The 20,248-nt window shown below is 37.7% G+C and overlaps 1 protein-coding gene across 1 annotated transcript in view; it reads left to right on the top strand.

The window, feature by feature from the left end:
* The window catches only part of PCDH11X (protocadherin 11 X-linked), a 757,630-nt gene that overhangs the window by 355,658 nt on the left and 381,724 nt on the right, over positions 1 to 20,248 (top strand). The window contains exon 4 of the mRNA XM_065900626.1: positions 15,689 to 15,769. Within this exon, the coding sequence (XP_065756698.1) occupies positions 15,689 to 15,769 (81 nt within the window). The remainder of the gene's footprint in view (positions 1 to 15,688; positions 15,770 to 20,248) is intronic.

The raw sequence follows: 20,248 nt of genomic DNA on the forward strand, positions 1-20,248 counted from the left end.
GCATCCCTGGAATAAATCCCACTTGATCATGGTGTATAATCCTTTTAATGTGCTGTTGGATTTGGTTTGCTAGTATGTTGTTGCAGTTTTTGGGATTTTGACATCTGTGTTCTTCAGTGTTATTGGCCTGCAGTTTTCTTTCTTTGTGGCATCTTTGGCTGGTTTGGGAATCAGGGTGAAGGTTGCCTCACAGAATCAGCTTGGGAGTGTTCCTCCCTCTGCTATATTTTGGAAGAGTTTCAGAAGAATAGGTTTTGGCTCTTCTCTAAATGTTTGACAGAATTCGCCTGTGAAGCCATTTGGTCCTGGGCTTTTATTTTTTGGAAGATTTTTAATCAAAATTTCAATTTCAGTGCTTGTGTTTGGTCTGTTCATATTTTCTATTTCTTCCTGGTTCATTCAGTCTTGGAAGGGTGTGCATTTCTAAAAGTTTCTTCCAGCTTGTGCATTTTATTGGCATATAGTTGCTTGTAGTAATCTCTCATGATCTGTTGTATTTCTGCAGTGTCAGTTGTTACTTCTCTTTTTTCATTTCAAATTCTATTGATTTGAGTCTTCTCCCTTTTTTCTTGATGAGTTTGACTAATGGTTGATCATTTTTTTATCTTCACAGGCAACCAGCTTTTAGGTTTTTTTTTTCTTTTTTTTTTTTTTACATTTTTATTGGAGTATAATTGCTTTATAATGGTGTGCTAGTTTCTGCTTTATAAAAAAGTGAATCAGTTATACATATACATATGTTCCCATATCTCTTCCCTTTTCTGTCTCCCTTCCTCCCAGCCTCCCTATCCCACCAGTCCAGGCAGTCATGAAGCACCGAGCTGATCTCCCTGTGCTATGCAGCTGCTTCCCACTAGCTATCTACCTTACTTTTAGTAGTGTATATATGTCCATGACTCTGGCTTTGTCACAGCTTACCCTTCCCACTCCCCATATTCTCAAGTCCATTCTCTAGTAGGTCTCTGTCTTTATTCCTGTCTTACCCCTAGGTTCTTCATGACATTTTTTTTTCTTAAATCCCATATATATGTGTTAGAATACGGTATTTCTCTTTCTCTTTCTGACTTACTTCAATCTATATGATAGATTCTAGGTCTATCTACCTCTTTACAAGTAGCTCAATTTCATTTCTTTTTATAGCTGATTAATATTCCATTGTATATATGTGTCACATGTTCTTTGTCCATTTATCTCTCGAGGGACACTTAGGTTGCTTCCATCTCCTGGCTATTGTAAATAGAGCTGCAATGAAGTTTGAAGCACATAACTCTTTTTGATTTATGGTTTTCTCAGTGTATATGCCCAGTAGTGGGATTGCTGGGTCATATGGTAGTTCTATTTGTAGTTTTTTAAGGAACCTCCATACTGTTCTCCATAGTGGCTGTACCAATTCACATTCCCACCAGCAGTGCAAGAGGGTTCCCTTTTCTCCACACCCTCGCCAGCATTTATTATTTCTAGATTTTTTGCTGATGGCCATTCTGACTGGTGTGAGGTGATACCTCATTGTAGTTTTGATTTGCATTTCTCTAATGATTAATGATGTTGAGCATTCTTTCATGTGTTTGTTGGCAGTCTGTATATCTTCTTTGGAGAAATGTCTATTTAGGTCTTCTGCCATTTTTGGATTGGGTTGTTTGTTTTATTGTTATTTAGCTGCATGAGCTGCTTATAAATATTGGAGACTAATCCTTTGTCAGTTGCTTCATTTGCAAATATTTTCTCCCATTTTGAGTGTTGTCTTTTGGCCTTGTTTATGGTTTCCTTTTCTGTGCAAAAGCTTTAAAGTTTCATTAGATCACATTTGTTTATTTTTGTTTTTATTTCCATTTCTCTAGGAAGTGGGTCAAAAAAGATCTTGCTGTGATTTATGTCATAAAGTGTTCTGTCTATGTTTTCCTCTAAGAGTTTGATAGTTTCTGGCCTTACATTTAGGTCTTTAATCCATTTTGAGCTTATTTTTGTGTATGGTGTTAAGGAATGATCTAGTCTAATACTTTTACATGTACCTGTCCAGTTTTCCCAGCACCACTTATTGAAGAGGCTGTCCTTTCTCCACTGTACATTTCTGCCTTCTTTATCAAAGATAAGGTGTCCATATGTGCGTGGGTTTATCTCTGGGCTTTCTATCCTGTTCCATTGATCTATCTTTCTGTTTTTGTGCCAGTACCATACTGTCTTGATTACTGTAGCTTTGTAGTATAGTCTGAAGTCAGGGAGCCTGATTCCTTCAGCTCTGTTTTTCTTTCTCAAGATTGCTTTGGCTATTCGGGGTCTTTTGTGTTTCCATACAAATTGTGATATTTTTTGTTCTAGTTCTGTGAAAAATGTCAGTGGTAGTTTGATAGGGATTGCATTCAATCTGTAGATTGCTTTGGGTAGTAGAGTCATTTTCATAATGCTGATTCTTCCAACCCAAAAACATGGTATATCTCTCCATGTATTTGTATCATCTTTAATTTCTTTCATCAGTGTTTTATAGTTTTCTGCATACAGGTCTTTTGTCTCCTTATGTAGGTTTTTTCGTAGATATTTTATTCTTTTTGTTACAATGGTAAATGGGAGTGTTTTCTTCATTTCACTTTCAGATTTTTCGTCATTAGTGTATAGGAATGCCAAAGAATTCTGTGCATTAATTTTGTATCCTCCAATTTTATCACATTCATTGATTAGCTCTAGTAGTTTTCTGATAGCATCTTTAGGATTCTCTATGTATAGAATCATGTTAGCTGCAAACAGTGACAGCTTTACTTCTTTTCTGATTTGGATTCCTTTTATTTCCTTTTCTTCTCTGATTGTTGTGGCTAAAATTTCCAGAACTATGTTGAATAATAATCGTGAGACTGGGCAACCTTGTCTTGTTCCTGATCTTATTCGAAATGCTCTCTGTTTTTCACCATCGAGGATGATGTTGGCTGTGGGTTTGCCATATATGGCCTTTATTCTTTTGTGGAAAGTTCCTTCTATGCCTACTTTTTGCAGTGTTTTTATCATAAATGGGTGTTGAGTTTTTTCAAAAGCTTTCTCTGCATCTATTGAAGTGATCATATGGTTTTTCTCCTTCAATTTGTGAATATGGTGTATCAAGTTGATTGATTTGGGTATATTGAAAAATCCTTGCCTTCCTGGGATAAACCCCACTTGATCATGTTGTATGATCATTTTAATGAGCTGTTGGATTCTGTTTGCTAGTATTTTGTTAAGGATTTTTGCATCTATGCTTATCAGTGATATTGGCCTGTAGTTTCGTTTCTTTGTGACATCCTTGTCGTGCTTTGGTATCAGGGTGTTGGTGGCCTCGTAGAAGAGTTTGGGAGTGTTCCTCCGTCTGCTATATTTTGGAAGAGTTTGAGAAGGATAGGTGTTAGCTCTTCTCTAAATGTTAGATAGAATTTGCCTGTGAAGCCATCTTGTCTTGGGCTTTTGTTTGTTGGAAGATTTTTAATCACAGTTTGAATTTCAGTGCTTGTGAATGGTCTGTTCATATTTTCTATTTCTTCCTGATTCAGTCTTGGCAGGTTGTGCATTTCTAAGAATTTTTCCATTTATTCCAGGTTGTCCATTTTATTGGCATAGAGTTGCTTGTAGTAATCTCTCATGATCTTTTGTATTTCTGCAGTGTCAGTTGTTACTTCTCCTTTTTCATTTCTAATTCTACTGATGTGAGTCTTCTCCCTTTTTTTCTTGATGAGTGTGGCTAATGGTTTATCAATTTTTTTTATCTTCTCAAAGAACCAGCTTTTAGTTTTTTTGATCTTTGCTATCATTACCTTCATTTCTTTTTCATTTATTTCTGATCTGATATTTATGATATTTTTCCTTCTACTAACTTTGGGGTTTTTTGTTCTTCTTTCTCTAATTGCTTTAGGTGCAAGGTTAGGTTGTTTATTCGAGATGTTTCCTGTTTCTTAAGGTAGGATTTTATTACTATAAACTTCCCTCTTAGAACTGCTTTTGCTACATCCCATAGGTTTTGGGTCGTCGTGTCTCCATGGTCATTTGTTTCTATGTATTTTTTGATTTCCTCTTTGATTTCTTCAGTGACCACTTCGTTATTTAGTAGTGTATTGTTTAGCCACCATGTGTTTGTATTTTTTACAGATCTTTTCCTGTAATTGCTATCTAGTCTTACAGCATTGTGGTTGGAAAAGATACTTGATACAATTTTAATTTTCTTAAACTTACCAAGGCTTGATTTGTGACCCAAGATATGATCTATCCTGGAGAATGTTCCATGAACACTTGAGCAAAATGTGTATTCTGTTGTTTTTGGATGGAATGTCCTATAAGTATCAATTGAGTCCATCTTGTTTAATGTATCATTTAAAGCTTGTGTTTATTTATTTATTTTCATTTTGGATGATCTGTCCATTGGTGAAAGTGAGGTGTTAAAGTCCCCTGCTATGAATGTGTTATTTTCTATTTCCCCTTTTATGGCAGTTAGTATTTGCCTTATGTATTGAGGTGTTCCTATGTTCAGTGCATAAATATTTACAATTGTTTTATCTTATTCTTGGATTGATCCCTTGATCATTATGTAATGTCCTTCTTTGTCTCTTGCAGTGGTCTCTGTTTTAAAGTCTGTTTTGTCTGATATGAGAATTGCTACTCCAGCTTTCTTTTGATTTCCATTTGTGTGGAATATCTTTTTCCATCCCCTCACTTTCAGTCTGTATGTTTCCCTAGGCCTGAATTGGGTCTCTTGTAGACAGCATATATACGGGTCTTGTTTTTGTATCCATTCAGCCAGTCTATGTCTTTTGGTTGGAGCATTTAATCCATTTACATTTAAGGTAATTATCAATATGTATGTTCCTATTACCATTTTCTTAATTGTTTTGGGTTTGTTCTTGTAGGTCTTTCCCTTCTCTTGTGTTTCCTGCCTATAGAAGTTCCTTTAGCATTTGTTGTAAAGCTTGTTTGGTGGTGCTGAGTTCTCTTAGCTTTTGCTTGTCTCCAAAAGATTTAATTTCTCCATCAAATCTGAATGAGATACTTACTGGATAGAGTAATCATGGTTGTAGGTTTTTCCCTTTCAACACTTTAAATATGTCCTGCCAGTTCCTTCCGGCTTGCAGAGTTTCCACTGAAAGATCAGCTGTTAACGTTATGGGGATTCCCGTGTATGTTATTTGTTGTTTTCCCTTGCTGCTTATATTTTTTCCTTTTTTAAAATTTTTGATACTTTGATTAATATGTGTCTTAGAGTGTTTCTCCTTGGATTTATTCTGTAAGGCACTCTCTGTGCTTCCAGGACTTGATTAACTATTTCCTATTTCCTTTCTCATATTAGGGAAGTTTTCAACTATAATCTCTTCATATATTTTCTCAGTCCCTTTCTTTTTCTCTTCTTCCTCTGGGACCCCTATAATTCGAATGTTGGTGCATTTAATATTGTCCCAGAGGTCACTGAGACTGTCCTCAATTCTTTTCATTCTGTTTTCTTTATTCTGCTCTGCAGTAGTTATTTCCACTCTTGTATCTTCAAGGTGACTTATCTGTTCTTCTGCCTCAGTTATTCTGCTATTGATTCCTTCTAGAGAATTTTTAATTTCATTTATTGTGTTGTTCATCATTGTTTGTTTGCTCTTTAGTTCTTCTATTTCTTTGTTAAACATTTCTTGTATTTTCTCCATTCTATTTCCAAGATTTTGGATCATCTTTACTCTCATTATTCTGAATTCTTTTTCAGGTAGACTGCCTACTTCCTCTTCATTTGTTTGGTCTGGTTGGTTTTTACCTTGCTCCTTCATCTGCTGTGCATTTCTCTGTCTTCTCATTTTGCTTAACTTAATGTGTTTGGGGTCTCCTTTTCGAAGGTTGCAAGTTCTTAGTTCCCGTTTTTTTTGGTGTCTGCCCCCAGTGGCTAAGGTTGGTTTAGTGGGTTGGGTAAGCCTCCTGGTGGAGGGGACTAGTGCCTGTGTTCTGGTGGATGAGGCTGGATCTTGTCTTTCTGGTGGGTAAGTCCATGTCTGGTGGTGTGTTTTGGGGTGTCTGTGACCTTATTATGATTTTAGGCAGCCTCTCTGCTAATGGGTGGGGTTGTGTTCCTGTCTTGCTAGTTGTTTGGCATAGGGTGTCCAGCACTGTAGCTTGCTGGTCGTTAGGTTTAGCTGGGTCTTAGCGTTGAGATGGAGATATCTGGGAGATTTTTGCCATTTGATATTACATGGAGCTGGGAGGTCTCTTGTGGACCAATGTACTGAACTTGGCTCTCCCACCTCAGAGGCACAGCCCTGATGCCTGGCCGGAGCGCCAAGGTCCTCTTGTCCACACGGCTCATAATAAAAAGGAGAAAAAACAAAGAAAGATCAAAAAAGGTAAAATAAAATAAAATAAATTTATTGAAATAAAATATAATTATTAAAAAAATTAGAAATTAATTTAAAATAAGGAAAGAAAGAAGAGAGCAACCAAACCAAAAAAACAACAACAACAAATCCAACAATAACAAGTGCTAAAAACTATACTAAAAAGAAGAAAAAAGAAAAAGAAGACAGAACGCTAAGACAAATGGTTAAAGCTATACAGACAAAATCACACACAGAAGCATACACATACACACTCACAAAAAGAGAAAAAGGGAAAAAGTATATATATGGTTGCTCCCAAAGTCCATCTCCTCAATTTGGGATGATTTGTTGTCTATTCAGGTATTCCACAGATGCAGCGTACAATAAATTGATTGTGGAGATTTAATCTGCTGCTCCTGAGGCTGCGGGGAGATATTTCCCTTTCTCTTTTTTGTTTGCTCAGCTCCGGGTGTTCAGCTTTGGATTTGACCCCTCCTCTTCGTGTAGGTCGCCTTAGGGCGTCTGTTCTTTGCTCAGACAGGACGAGGTTAAAGGAGCAGCTGATTCAGGGGCTCTGGCTCATTCAGGCCGGGGGTGAGGGTGGGGTACAGATGCGGGGCGAGCCTGCGGCAGCAGAGGACAACATGGCATGACATTGCACCAGCGTGAGGCACACTGCGTGTTCTCCCGGGGAAGTCGTCCCTGGATCACGGGACCCTGGCAGTGGCGGGCTGCACATGTTCCTGGGAGGGGAGGTGTGGATAGTGACCTGTAGTTGCTCACAGGCTTCTCGTTGGCTGAAGTGGCAGCCTTAGCATCTCATGCCCGTCTCTGGGGTCCGTACTGTTAGCCGTGGCTCGCGCCCGTCTCTGGAGCTCCTTTAAGCAGCGCTCTTAATCCCCTCTCCTCGTGCACCAGGAAACAAAGAGGGAAGAAAAATCTCTTGCCTCTTTGCAGTTCCAAAGCTTTTCCCGGACTCCCTCCCAGCTAGCTGTGGTCCACTAGCCACCTTCAGGCTGTGTTCATGCAGCCAACCCCAGTCCTCTCCCTGGGATCCACCAAAGTTGGAGCCTCAGCTCCCAGCCCTACCCACCCTGGAGGGTGAGCAGACAAGCCTCTCGGGCTGGTGAGTACTGGTCGGCACTGAACCTCTGTGTGGGAATCTCTCCGCTTTGTCCTCTGCACCCCTGTTGCTGCACTCTCCTCCGTGGCTCTAAAGCTCCCCCCTCCACCACCCGTAGTGTCCACGCACGAAGAGGCTTCCTAGTGTGTGGAAACCTTTCCTCCTTCACAGCTCCCTCTCACTGGTGCAGGTCCCATCCCTATTCTTTTGTCTCTGTTTTTTCTTTTTACTTTTGTGCTACCCAGGTACGTGTGGAGTTTCTTGCCTTTTGGGAGGTCTGAGGTCTTCTGCCAGCGTTCAGTAGGTGTTCTGTAGGAGTTGTTCCACGTGTAGATGTATTTCTGTTGTATTTGTGGGGAGGAAGGTGATCTCCACGTCTTACTCTTCTGCCATCTTGAAGCTCCCCTCTGCCAACACTTTTAACATAAAATCCTTCAAGTAAATATATCATGGGCAAAAATAAGGATAAAATTTCACTTTGTATTTGTAAATGTTTGCCATAGTTTTGATGGATATTATTCCCATAGTAAGGATTTGGATTTCTTTTAAGGAATTAAATGAGAATGAGGGAAAAGTTTTATAAATATTATCACTAGAAGCATCACCCGCATACTCACCTGTCTTTAGGCATATATCATTGTGGTAGATATTACATAAGACTCTCCAAAAATGTCTTATATGCTAGTTTGAGAAGACTTTTTCCCTTACCTGTCAATGTGTCTAATATATGGCAATAAAATAACAATAATCTATCAGTTAAATTCACTTGTAGTCTTTGGTAGCTAAAATAAAAAGATGATTGTGACAACTTACAATGTCACATTTCTGCAAAATCTGAGATTCTTGGGTTTCTTACCATTACCAAGAAAATGGAAGCATACTTACATTCCTAGTGGGAAACCTGCATCCTTTGAGAAAGAAATGTAATTGCTGAATCACTGAAGCTCCTCTGGATTCTCATTTTGCTAGATTTTGAAACAATAATGTAATGTTGAGACTAGTCAGAAATATCATGATCTTATTCTAACTATGATTTTCTTACCATTAGATTTAAGTGGCAATAAATATTCCCAAGAGGGAGAATAAAGGATGCATTCTGCATTTCACCCTAAAAGAATCACAGAATCAGTCTGGGTTTGCCTGACCCAGTAGTTTGGGGATTAGTCAGGTTAAGGTATGCAGTTAATATGTTAAGTCCCTGAATCTCAGATTCTGTGCGACACTGTCAGAAAAACATTTGAGAAGAACATTTAGAAGGCCTTGCCATATTTAGAAGTTTCAATCTAATTATCTTGCTTCATAAGCCTTTTTTTGTAAGGCAGTCACAGTTGGAGAAGTGAATTTTATTCTTGTAGGTCACCTATTATTTTTTTAAAAACTAAATCCTTTGGCCACTGAAAACATTTTCCAATTTATCACAAAAACGATATCACTGTGTATATTTTGGGCTATAATTCACATTTCTGTGAATGGAAATTTGGTTGAAAATTTCCTTACTTCTTGCCTGAGACAAAAAATTAGGGGAGATTTAATGCAGTTTTGGACATTTACTCTGAATTAGTGCTCCTTATTAGCCAGACTCTTCCCACATTCATAGATAAAATCATTCAAACAGACTATAGACAACTTTTTAAGGCATAAAATTTCTGGATTCTGAAAGGTGAAATAAGATAAATGAACGTTTTATTTTTCTTTCATGTATGACTATTTCATTAGATCAACAGGGCATCACTGGTGAAATATTAGTGTCTAATGGATTTAATACATTTTTAAATAAAGTTGAATTCCCTTCCAATGTCTAAACTATGAACTAGTAATATCTGATAGATAAGAAGAGCCAATATCTATCCAACCTCTTGGAAGTATTATTATTTAATTTTTAGCAATAATAACAGTGACACTTCTCACAACTCTTTACAATCAACAGTAAGATGTACTTCTCACTTTTCACTATTGAGCACTGTCTTAATATGAACTGGATTAAAATGAGGTTTAAATCTGTAAAGACGGTGATTATTATAAAGCACTTTACTCTTTACTTGACAAGTTGACATCTGATTCCATAAAAGGGAAGATACATTTTGGTTCAGTATGTGGTGCATGTAAAGATACAGAGACATAGATCTGCATCTTATCTTTCAGAAGTCAATGATGAACCATATTTTGCTTTATTAAAAAGGTCAAGCATAGATTTTTTGAGCACTAATATTTCCTAGAACTGCCATTTCTCTCATTTGCATTATAGTTAATCCTCAGCAGTTCTCTATATTGGAGCTATTTTATTAGACTATTTCTTACTTATTAGTATTAAAACTATGGGGTTTGGTGGAAGGGAGAAGAGTAATGGAAAGAACATTGTTAGGGGTGGGAGTATTATTTCACCTTTAAATTGTTATTTTTGTGTGCAATATAATTCAATAAACTTTTCCTAATATTTGAATATTGAAGCATATTATACAATAGAGATATTTAATTGTCAAAGTTAAATGGACAAGATACATCCACATAGCTTTAAGCATTTAACCACGTAATATACTATCCCTATTTAATTTAATGGACATTTGAATGTTGTCAGGCAGGAAAAATTTTACTCTGTCCTTCTAAGTTCTTCTGGCTGTTCTAAGAGTTAAAATGACTTGAGACAGATTAACAGGAGAAAATCAAAACAAAAATTTAATAACATATATACATGGGAGACATCCCAGAAAACTGGGTAACTCACCAAAATGGCTGAAACTCTCATCTGCGGTACGCGGGCCTCTCACTGCTGTGGCCTCTCCCATTGCAGAGCACAGGCTCCGGATGCGCAGGCTCAGCGGCCGTGGCTCACGGGCCCAGCCACTCCGCGGCATGTGGGATCTTCCCAGACCGGGGCACGAACCCGTGTCCCCTTCATGGGCAGGCAGACCCTCAACCACTGCGCCACCAGGGAAGTCTTGAAACTCTCATCTTAAATACTATCTTCAACTATAGACAAAGAAGGATGTTGGGGGTAGTGGTTTGGATCTTTGATGCTGAGGAAGGCAATTGACATGGAGATGGAAAAGCAAATGTTTGGTAAACAAATTTTGCTGGGGCAAGCAGGGAGGATGGGACACAGAGTGGACTCTGATCTCTAGGCCCTGCTGAGTTTCCTCCACCTCACCAAGCTTATATTCTTTGAAAATATCTCTGGTGATAGCTCTATTCTGGGAATAGGCCCTTCATCTAAATGCTTTTAGGCAGTTAAGGGGGAAGGAACAAGAAAAACTTCCTGATCTTTCTGTTTCTTAGAAATAACCAGCCCAAATTAATCCTCATGTCAAAAAGATAAGTTTTGGGGTGGTAAATTTTGCTACCCTACAATGTGGCGTGATACGTTTGACAGACTGACACACAGACAGACATAAAACTGCTAACAACTGACAGAAAATTTTAAAATCAGATTCTTAAACTGTGTATAGGAAATGCAACTCTAGTAGACTTGGTCTAAAAAATAAGGTTACATCTGAGACCTGAGCACAAATCTGCTTAGAAACTATTGTAGCACAGGACATTTTGCTCAAATACATTTGAGAATTTCCTCTTTGCTTAGTGTATAACTATAAAATCACCAGCTGACTTTGCAAGTCCATCAGGAGTATGTGCTTATTTCACTCTCTCATACATCTGTCCCATCATTCAGTTACATCTTCAGTCATATAGACCACAACCTGGATTTCCCTACCTTAGACCATATTGCCAAAAAAAGTCTTCTCTTCACCCTCTGCATCTAGAGTCTACCAGACTACTTATTTCATAGACTTGGTCATTAATTACAGTTATTAGTTTGTCTTTTCTTTTCCTCTAGATCAGAAGTCAGCAAACTTTTTCTGTAAAGGGCCAGAGTAGTGTTGCTGAAACCTGACCTCTGTCACACCAAATTGAATCTTGGAGACAGAGTTTTGGATGAAGTAGCAAAGAATAGCTTTATTGCTTTGCCAGGTGAAGCAGGCCACAGTAAGCTAATGCCCTGAAAACTATGTGTCCCAACCCATGGAGGCTTGTGAGGAGTTTTATAGCAATGGTTCAAGGGAGGCAGGGTTGCTGATAAGGATCAGGGTGCATGCAGGGCTTGCATTCCTTCAATCCAGGGATCATCTGGTATCACCATGGTCTTGTGATGGACTTCTGTGGTTCTTGAGGTTATCAAACTGTGACCTTTTCTCTGGAATGAAGAATGCTTCATCAAGTAGTTAACATCTTCCATTTGGTGAGGGTTTTAGTTCTGCAGAAGAGCTCAAAGATATTGTTATGTATATCCCTTGAGGAGGTAACAGGACCCTGCCCCAAAGCTGCACTATCATTTCTTGACTGCTCCTCCCTTGTCTCCCAATCCTCTCCCTTCCCTGATTAACAACTGTTTGAACCTGCCCTTTGGAACTAGGGATGGTCATGGAACCCGAATGAAGCTTATTTCCTACAAACAAGAAACAGGGGAGGCAGAAAGGCTTTTGTGCCCAGGAGCCCCACAGGGTCCTGCTCAGTTTCAGTAGGTTTTATATATAACAAAAGAGAAGCCAAATTCCCCAAAAATTTCAATTGATGATATTCAAACCATCAAATGTAATAATAATGAGTACAATGTTTTATGTAATAGAGAACTACTAATGAAATGAATGGTCTTGTATATCTGATCTCAGAAAATGTCTTTTCACACAAATAGGTACTGCCCAATACTGATATCAATCCACAAGCATATAGATTTAACTCAACATATCTATCCTTGGAAGGCATGTGAAGAGCTCTATTAGATTCTTTTCTTCATATCTGCCATTTAGCATGCAATTACATTGAAGATTAATCATTTCTAATTGACAGATAAAAGCTCCTCAATTCCATATTTATTGCAACCTACTGAAAATTTGAGTTTGTGCACAAATGGAAATTCTGCTTCTTGTTTTAACTTCTACAGGGCTGGAGTGTATAAAGTAACTTACCATTACTTATGACTCAAACAATTTTAGTTGTCATCAGAGTGACTTTACTGCAGTATAAATTTTGCATATAAGCACTCTTCTACCTTACAATTTTAGGTTGATTTATCAAACATTATCAAGTTTTCAACAAAAACTAATTGCCAGAGTGATTCAGCATTCAATAATAGTGGTCAAGGGTACTTCTCATTCAGCAAAATTTCCGTCTTGGCTCTGAGCTCAAAAATAAACCTTTGCCACTTATAAGCCATCCAACTGCTTGTATGGTAAGGCAAGTCAGGATATTCAACTTGCAATTTTGACAAAAGTTCACAGAATGACAATGGTTCCATTAGCAATAGTGAATGAAGTTCACTATTGACACTCCTAGTTCAATAACACATGATAGACTCAAATATTTCGCACAAAGTACCTGCTGATGTATAATACAATAAACAGCCATAGGCTTTGAACACCTTATGTTTTCCAAAGCATTGTATATTTGTCCAGCTAAACTTTTTTTCTGTGCAACATATATTTCACCCACCATTAGTTGTAACACACCTGAACAGATCCCACATCAGGTTTTACTGAATTAGTGTTTTGTCAAATTCTTTGAAAATATTCTTACCTGTTCTGTTCCACACAGACAATTCATTCATAGAGGCTAATTTTTCAGTCTCTTCAAACTTGGTATCGCTTCCTCAAGCAAGTAACAGCAATTAAGCATTGTTGGTAACATCTGTTAACTCACAAAGGAAAAACACTCCATACCATTTTCCCTTTTTTAAAAAAATTACCGTTGCTGTTGCTTTCAATGTCCTCAACTTTTTGAGTAACTGTATTTGGTGAAATGCTAATAGTCTTAAGTTTGTTTTCTCTAGATGTATTTCTTTGGTTGCTGTAGGCAAACCCTGTTTAATAACTCACCATCAGTGAGTAGCTCTCTCTGCTTGGCTAACAAATTAGCTTTTCAGAAACTTACTTTTGTCACTCATTTTCATTTATTTTTGTGATGAAATTCTGCTATGATGAGACCTTTCATTTTAATTTTCGAATTCTTCTAACTGTTGCTTTCCTGTGAGTTGGAATATTGTGATGAGTGCTTAGTCTGTAATATTAACGTATATTGCATTCTTTTTGTCACAGCTATAGTGTCATTGCAGAATAAACACAATTTGCCATTTAAATGATAACAAAATAAGTCTTGCTCCACTGGGCCTTAAAAATGTGATGTTCCACATCTGACTGTCTCTCTTTTTTTTTAAATTTTATTTTATTATTTTATTTTTTGCTGCATTGGGTCTACGCTCCTGTGCGAGGACTTTCTCTAGTTGCGGCAAGCGTGAGCTACTCTTTGTTGCAGTGCGTGGGCTTCTCACTGCGGTAACTTCTCCTGCTGCAGGGCACGGGCTGTAGGCGCGCGGGCTTCAGTAGTTGTGGCATGTGGGCTCCAGAGCGCAGGCTCAGCAGCTGTGGCACATGGATCCAGGTGCTCTGCGGCACGTGGGCTCCTCCCGGACCAGGGATTGAACCCGTGTCCCCTGCATTGGCAGGTGGATTCTTAACCACTGCGCCACCAGGGAAGCCCTAACTGTCTCTTCTTTTTTTTTTTTTTTTTTTGTGGTACGCGGGCCTCTCACTGCTGTGGCCTCTCCTGTTGCGGAGCACAGGCTCCAGGCGTGCAGGCTCAGCAGCCATGGCTCACGGGCCCAGCTGCTCCGCGGCATGTGGGATCTTCCCGGACCGGGGCACGAACCCGTGTCCTCTGCATCAGCAGGCGGACTCTCAACCACTGTGCCACCAGGGAAGCCCCTCTTCTTTTCTTGATTTGACATAATAGGCATGCAGGAATAATAAAAATATAAAAAATAAGCTGTCATGGTAAGGCAATAGGAATGGGGCACTTAAAACTGTGTGGGAGGAAAAATAATTTTTCCTCCACCCTTTCAGATTCTTGGCTGAGACCCTCCCCCCAACCTCATAATAAAAGACAGATTAACAGGAGAAAAACAAACAAGCTTAATACCATGTATCCCTCCTGTATATGTGAGAGATACCCAGGAAATCTGAGTAACTATCTGAAACTGCCCAAACCACCACCTTAAATACAATCTTCAGATAAAGGCAAAAGAAGATGTTGGGGGCAGGGGAGCCAGTTATGGGAGGCTATGAGGAAAAACACAATAATCAAGGGTACGATTGTTGTGCAAATTTAAGTCTGTTGCCTACTTCACTGAAAAATGTTTTAGAGATTTAGTCATCCTTCACTTCCTGGTACAGAGAGGGAGACACACTTACAAATGGAGATTTCCCTTATAAATGTAAATATCCTTTACAAAAGGGTAACTTTTCTTGGTTTTCAGAGCTTTTCTTATGTCTGCTGTTTCATAAAAATAATCAGCCTAAAATAATCCTTATGCCAGAAATATTTTGGGGTGGCAAAAATGCTCTCCTTCAAAACCCTGTCAAGTAATAATTACATAACTCTAATTGGTAGTACACCAAACATCAGTATGAAGTCTTGAGAGTGTGACATAAGGTCTCTGTCACTGTTACTCTATTCTGCTATTATAGCCCATGAGATTCCAACAGTCACTGAACTGGGTTTTCTTAGCTTCCTTGAAAAAATTCTCCCTTGGCTAGATAAAAGGATAACTTTTTAACCAAACCCTTTCCCCCATATACTAAAATCACATACATAGAAATGTGTAGAGTATACATTCAATATTTTTTAAAACAGAGACTATACTCTCTGTCCTGAAGAAAATAAAATGGATATAGACATCATCTTTTCAAAATCTTGATAATTATTCTGGGTTGGTATGCTAGTATCTCTATATTGGTTCATAAGTTTTTTGGCATTTATAACAACTGTTAAATATCTTTATATGATAGAAAGCAAATTTGTGATGTGGTGGCATGCACAGGATAGATTTTAATTTCAGACACTGTAAATTTGCAAATACAAGCTGTTGAAGCCATTGAGTTGTAAAAGTATTGGACTGAAAGTCTCTCCAACTTAAATTTCAGCCATTTAAATGTTTTAAACTGCCCTCCACAATTGCACTCAAATGTTTAATGGAACTCTTAAATGTAACACTGGGTTTTAAGCTCCATGGGAAAAGGAATTTCTTTTTTTTTTTTTTGTCTCTTGTTTATTCCCAGTACCTAGAGGTGTGCCTATCACATTGTAAGTCCTCAATAACTACAATGTCTAGAAAGAGACATTTACCCAGGCACTATTTTACTTACCTGTGTTTGATGCATGTGTGCATTGTACTATGTTTTTCACATTTAACAAACAAAAATACTCCTATTTTGTTCCCCTTGTAAAGCCAATGAAGGAGGTTATACGATCTCGCACACCCATGAAAGAGACAACTACTGTGGAGATCTGGACTCATCCCCAACCACAGGTATGAAAGGAGACACTTGATATTTCCCTTTACTTGATTTTTATGAATGTATAAAAACCATTCTTTTTTAAATTTTTGTTTTATTTTTTAACATTTTTATTGGAGTATAATTGCCTTACAATGGTGTGTTAGTTTCTGCTTTATAACAAAGTGAATCAGTTATACATATACATATGCTCCCACACCTCTTTCCTCTTGCATCTCCCTCCCTCCCACCCTCCATATCCCACCTCTCTAGGTGGTCACAAACCACCGAGCTCATCTCCCTGTGCTGTGTGGCTGCTTCCCACTAGCTATCTATTGTACGTTTGGTAGTGTATATAGTCCATGCTACTCTCTCAATTTGTCCCAGCTTACTCTTCCCCCTCCCCATATCCTCAAGTCCATTCTCTAGTAGGTCTGTGTCTTTATTCCCGTGTTACCCCTAGGTTCTTCATGACCCTTTTTTTTTTTCCTTAGATTCCATATATATGTGTTAGCATACGGTATTTGTTTTTCTCTTTCTGACTTACTTCACTCAGTATGACAGACTCTAGGTCAATCCACCTCACTACAAATAGCTCAATTTCATTTCTTTTTATGGCTGAGTAATATTCCATTGTATATATGTGCCACATCGTCTTTATCTATTCATCCGATGAAGGACACTAAGGTTGTTTCCATGTCCTGGCTACTGTAAACAGAGCTGCAATGAACATTTTGGTACATGACTCTTTTTGAATTATGGTTTTCTCAGGGTATATGCCCAGTAGTGGGATTGCTGGGTCGTATGGTAGTTCTATTTTTAGTTTTTTTAAGGAACGTCCATACTCTTCTCCATAGTGGCTGTATCAATTTACATTCCCACCAACAGTGCAAGAGTGTTCCCTTTTCTCCACACCCTCTCCAGCATTTATTGTTTCTAGATTTTTTTGATGATGGCCATTCTGACCACTGTGAGATGATATCTCACTATAGTTTTGATTTGCATTTCTCTAATAATTAATGATGTTGAGCATTCTTTCATGTCTTTGTTGGCAATCTGTATATCTTCATTGGAGAAATGTCTATTTAGGTCTTCTGCCCATTTTTGGATTGGGTTGTTCGTTTTTTTGTTATTGAACTGCATGAGCTGCTTGTAAATCTTGGAGATTAATCCTTTTCTGCTTCAATTGCAAAATATTTTCTCCCATTCTGAGGGTTGTCTTTTGGTCTTGTTTATGGTTTCCTTTGCTGTGCAAAAGCTTTGAAGTTTCATTAGGTCCCATTTGTTTATTTTTATTTCCATTTCTCTAGGAGGTGGGTCAAAAAAGATCTTGCTGTGATTTATGTCATAGAGTGTTCTGCCTATGTTTTCCTTTAAGAGTTTGATAGTTTCTGGCCTTACATTTAGGTCTTTACTCCATTCTGAGTTTATTTTTGTGTATGGTGTTAGGGAGTGTTCTAAGTTCATACTTTTACATGTACCTATCCAGTTTTCCCAGCACCACTTATCGAAGAGGCTGTCTTTTCTCCACTGTATATTCTTGCCTCCTTTATCAAAGATAAGGTGACCTGATATATGTGCGTGGGTATATCTCTGGGCTTTCTCTCCTATTCCATTGATCTATCTTTCTGTTTTTGTGCCAGTACAATACTCTCTTGATTACTATAGCTTTGTAGTATAGTCTGAAGTCAGGGAGCCTGATTCCTCCAGCTCTGCTTTTCGTTCTCAAGATTGCTTTGGCTATTCGAGGTCTTTTGTGTTTCCACACAAATTGTGAAATTTTTGTTCTAGTTCTGTGAAAAATACCAGTGCTAGTTTAATAGGGATTGCATTGAATCTGTAGATTGCTTTGGGTAGTAGAGTCATTTTCACAATGTTGATCTTCCCATCCAAGAACATGGTATATCTCCCCATCTATTTGTATCATCTTTAATTTCTTTCATCAGTGTCTTATAATTTTCTGCATACAGGTCTTTTGTCTCCTTAGGTATGTTTTTTCCTAGATATTTTATTCTCTTTGTTGCAGTGGTAAATGTGAGTGTTTCCTTAATTTCACTTTCATATTTTTCATCATTAGTGTATAGGAATGCAAGAGATTTCTGTGCATTAGTTTTGTATCATGCTACTTTGTCAAATTCATTGATTAGCTCTAGTAGTTTTCTGGTAACATCTTTAGGATTCTCTATGTATAGTATCATGTCATCTGCAAACAGTGACAGCTTTACTTTTTCTTTTCTGATTTGGAGTTGTTTTATTTCTTTTTCTTCTCTGATTGCTGTGGCTAAAACGTCCAAAACTATGTTGAATAATAGTGGTGAGAGTAGGCAACCTTGTCTCATTCCTGATCTTAGTGGAAATGGTTTCAGTTTTTCACCTTTGAGGACAAAGTTGGCTGTGGGTTTGTCATACATGGCCTTTATTATGTTGAGGAAAGTTCTTTCTATGCCTACTTTCTGCAGGGTTTTTATTGTAAATGGGTGCTGAATTTTGTCAAAAGCTTTCTCCTCCTCTATTGAGATGATCATATGGTTTTTCTCTTTCAGTTTGCTAATATGGTGTGTCACATTGATTGATTTGCATATATTGAAGAATCCTTGCATTCCTGGGATAAACCCCACTTGATCATGGTGTATGATCCTTTTAATATGCTGTTGGATTCTGTTTGCTAGTATTTTGTTGAGGATTTTTGCATCTACGTTCATCAGTGATATTGGCCTGTAGTTTTCTTTCTTTGTGACATTTTTGTCTGGTTTAGGTATCAGGTGATGGTGGCCTCGTAGAATGAGTTTGGGAGTGTTCCTCCCTCTGCTATATTTTGGAAGAGTTAAAAAACATTCTTAAGATGTATTTCTCGGTATGTATTCCATGAAGTTTCTTTAGGTGATTTTATGCTGGACTCTAGTGTGAAAATATGACAGTAAATACATATTTCTTCCTAGTGTAGTTTGATGATAATATTGGAGGTAGTTTCTTTTTCATAAGATAAAAGTATTCTTCAAAATGCCTCTTCTAAATGGTTATCTATTCCACTGATGTTTGTCTAATCATGAGGTCGTGGAGTGAAAAAAAATTGAGAACTGCTGTTTTACAATATGACTTAAATTTAAGGTTTAGCATAATATAGGACAATTTGATTTTATGCTAATCAGGCAAATTTTAGTAAGACCTCCCTGAAAGAAACCAGTTTGAATTTTAAAGAAAATTATGTTATAAAGTATTCTTAAAGAATCCACTTTTTCTCATTTCAATCAGGACAGCTCAAAATGTGACTAACAAATCCAATCAAATTTGTTTTCTTCAGAGGCCATAAGGAGACTTTAAAAATGAAGTGAGGAGACCAGTCTAAACATTTGTTGGCCATTTATTATTCTGTGGCTGGTGTACTTACTTTTTTCCATAACATAGAGGCCCTGAATTTGACCCCTTGGGTGCCAAGTTAATAACCAGAAATTATCGTCTATCCAGTTATTTTCAAATGTCATTTATTTGTTACAAAGGATATAAATTTTTAAAATGTAGATACATAAATGCATGTCTAGAGTATTAGAAAAACAACCCAAATGGAGTGAGAAGAGAATCACATTGCTTATCCTTTGTTATTTGACAAGTGCTTCTGAAATTCATGGAAATCATGTGTTCTATAATAATAACATCCTACAATATTTTACAGTGTTAATTTATGCTCTTTAGGAAGAGTTACATAATTAATACATGCCCTGTGGAAAGAAATGGTTAATTAAATAAAGGTTCATTGCAACCCAGGAGCTGTTCAAATTGTGACTAGCTTTAAATTACTCAAGTCCGAATTCACGAAGTTTTGCCAAATTTCAAACTGACTTTCCGGTCTTGCACCTCTGATTCAGTCTCAAGAAAATTGGTGAAGATGTAGAATACACGATGATAGAATCCACATCTATATCCTTGATTAAGAGGCTATACAGTCTTCAGAATAGCTGTTTTGAGGAAAAGTACACAATTTTAAAATGTGTACTTTAAGGTCCAAAGATTTGAACTACTAATGTGACAAGAGATAGGACTAGGATAAATAGTTAGATGACAGATGAACTTAGACATTGTTATAGCACTCTTCCTCTATGAATAAGACATTGCTCTATGAGCAATATTTTTTACCTAGCCAGTTACTCCTGGTTGTATTCTACTAAAAGGAGTGCAATATAAGTAATTCTACTAATTTCTTGCTGATTACTGATTCTCTTGTTTGTTTACGAACTTAAAATCTTGTTGGAGACACAATTATTTCTTTTTGTAAAACATTTTTATTGGAGTATAATTGCTTTACAATGTTGTGTTAGTTTCTGCTGTATAACAAAGTGGATCAGCTATATGTATACATATATCCCCATTTCCCCTCCCTCTTGCGTCTCCCTCCCACCCTCCCTGCCCCACCCCTCTAGGTGGTCACAAAGCACTGAGCTGGTTTCCCTGTAGTGGGTTCATTTTGCTTGAGGTTCTTTTATTAGGTAAATCTTTTAGATATCTGAGAGCCTTGATTG

Source organism: Phocoena phocoena, chromosome X (assembly GCF_963924675.1).
Source record: "Phocoena phocoena chromosome X, mPhoPho1.1, whole genome shotgun sequence".
In the NCBI taxonomy this organism is placed as follows: domain Eukaryota; kingdom Metazoa; phylum Chordata; class Mammalia; order Artiodactyla; family Phocoenidae; genus Phocoena; species Phocoena phocoena.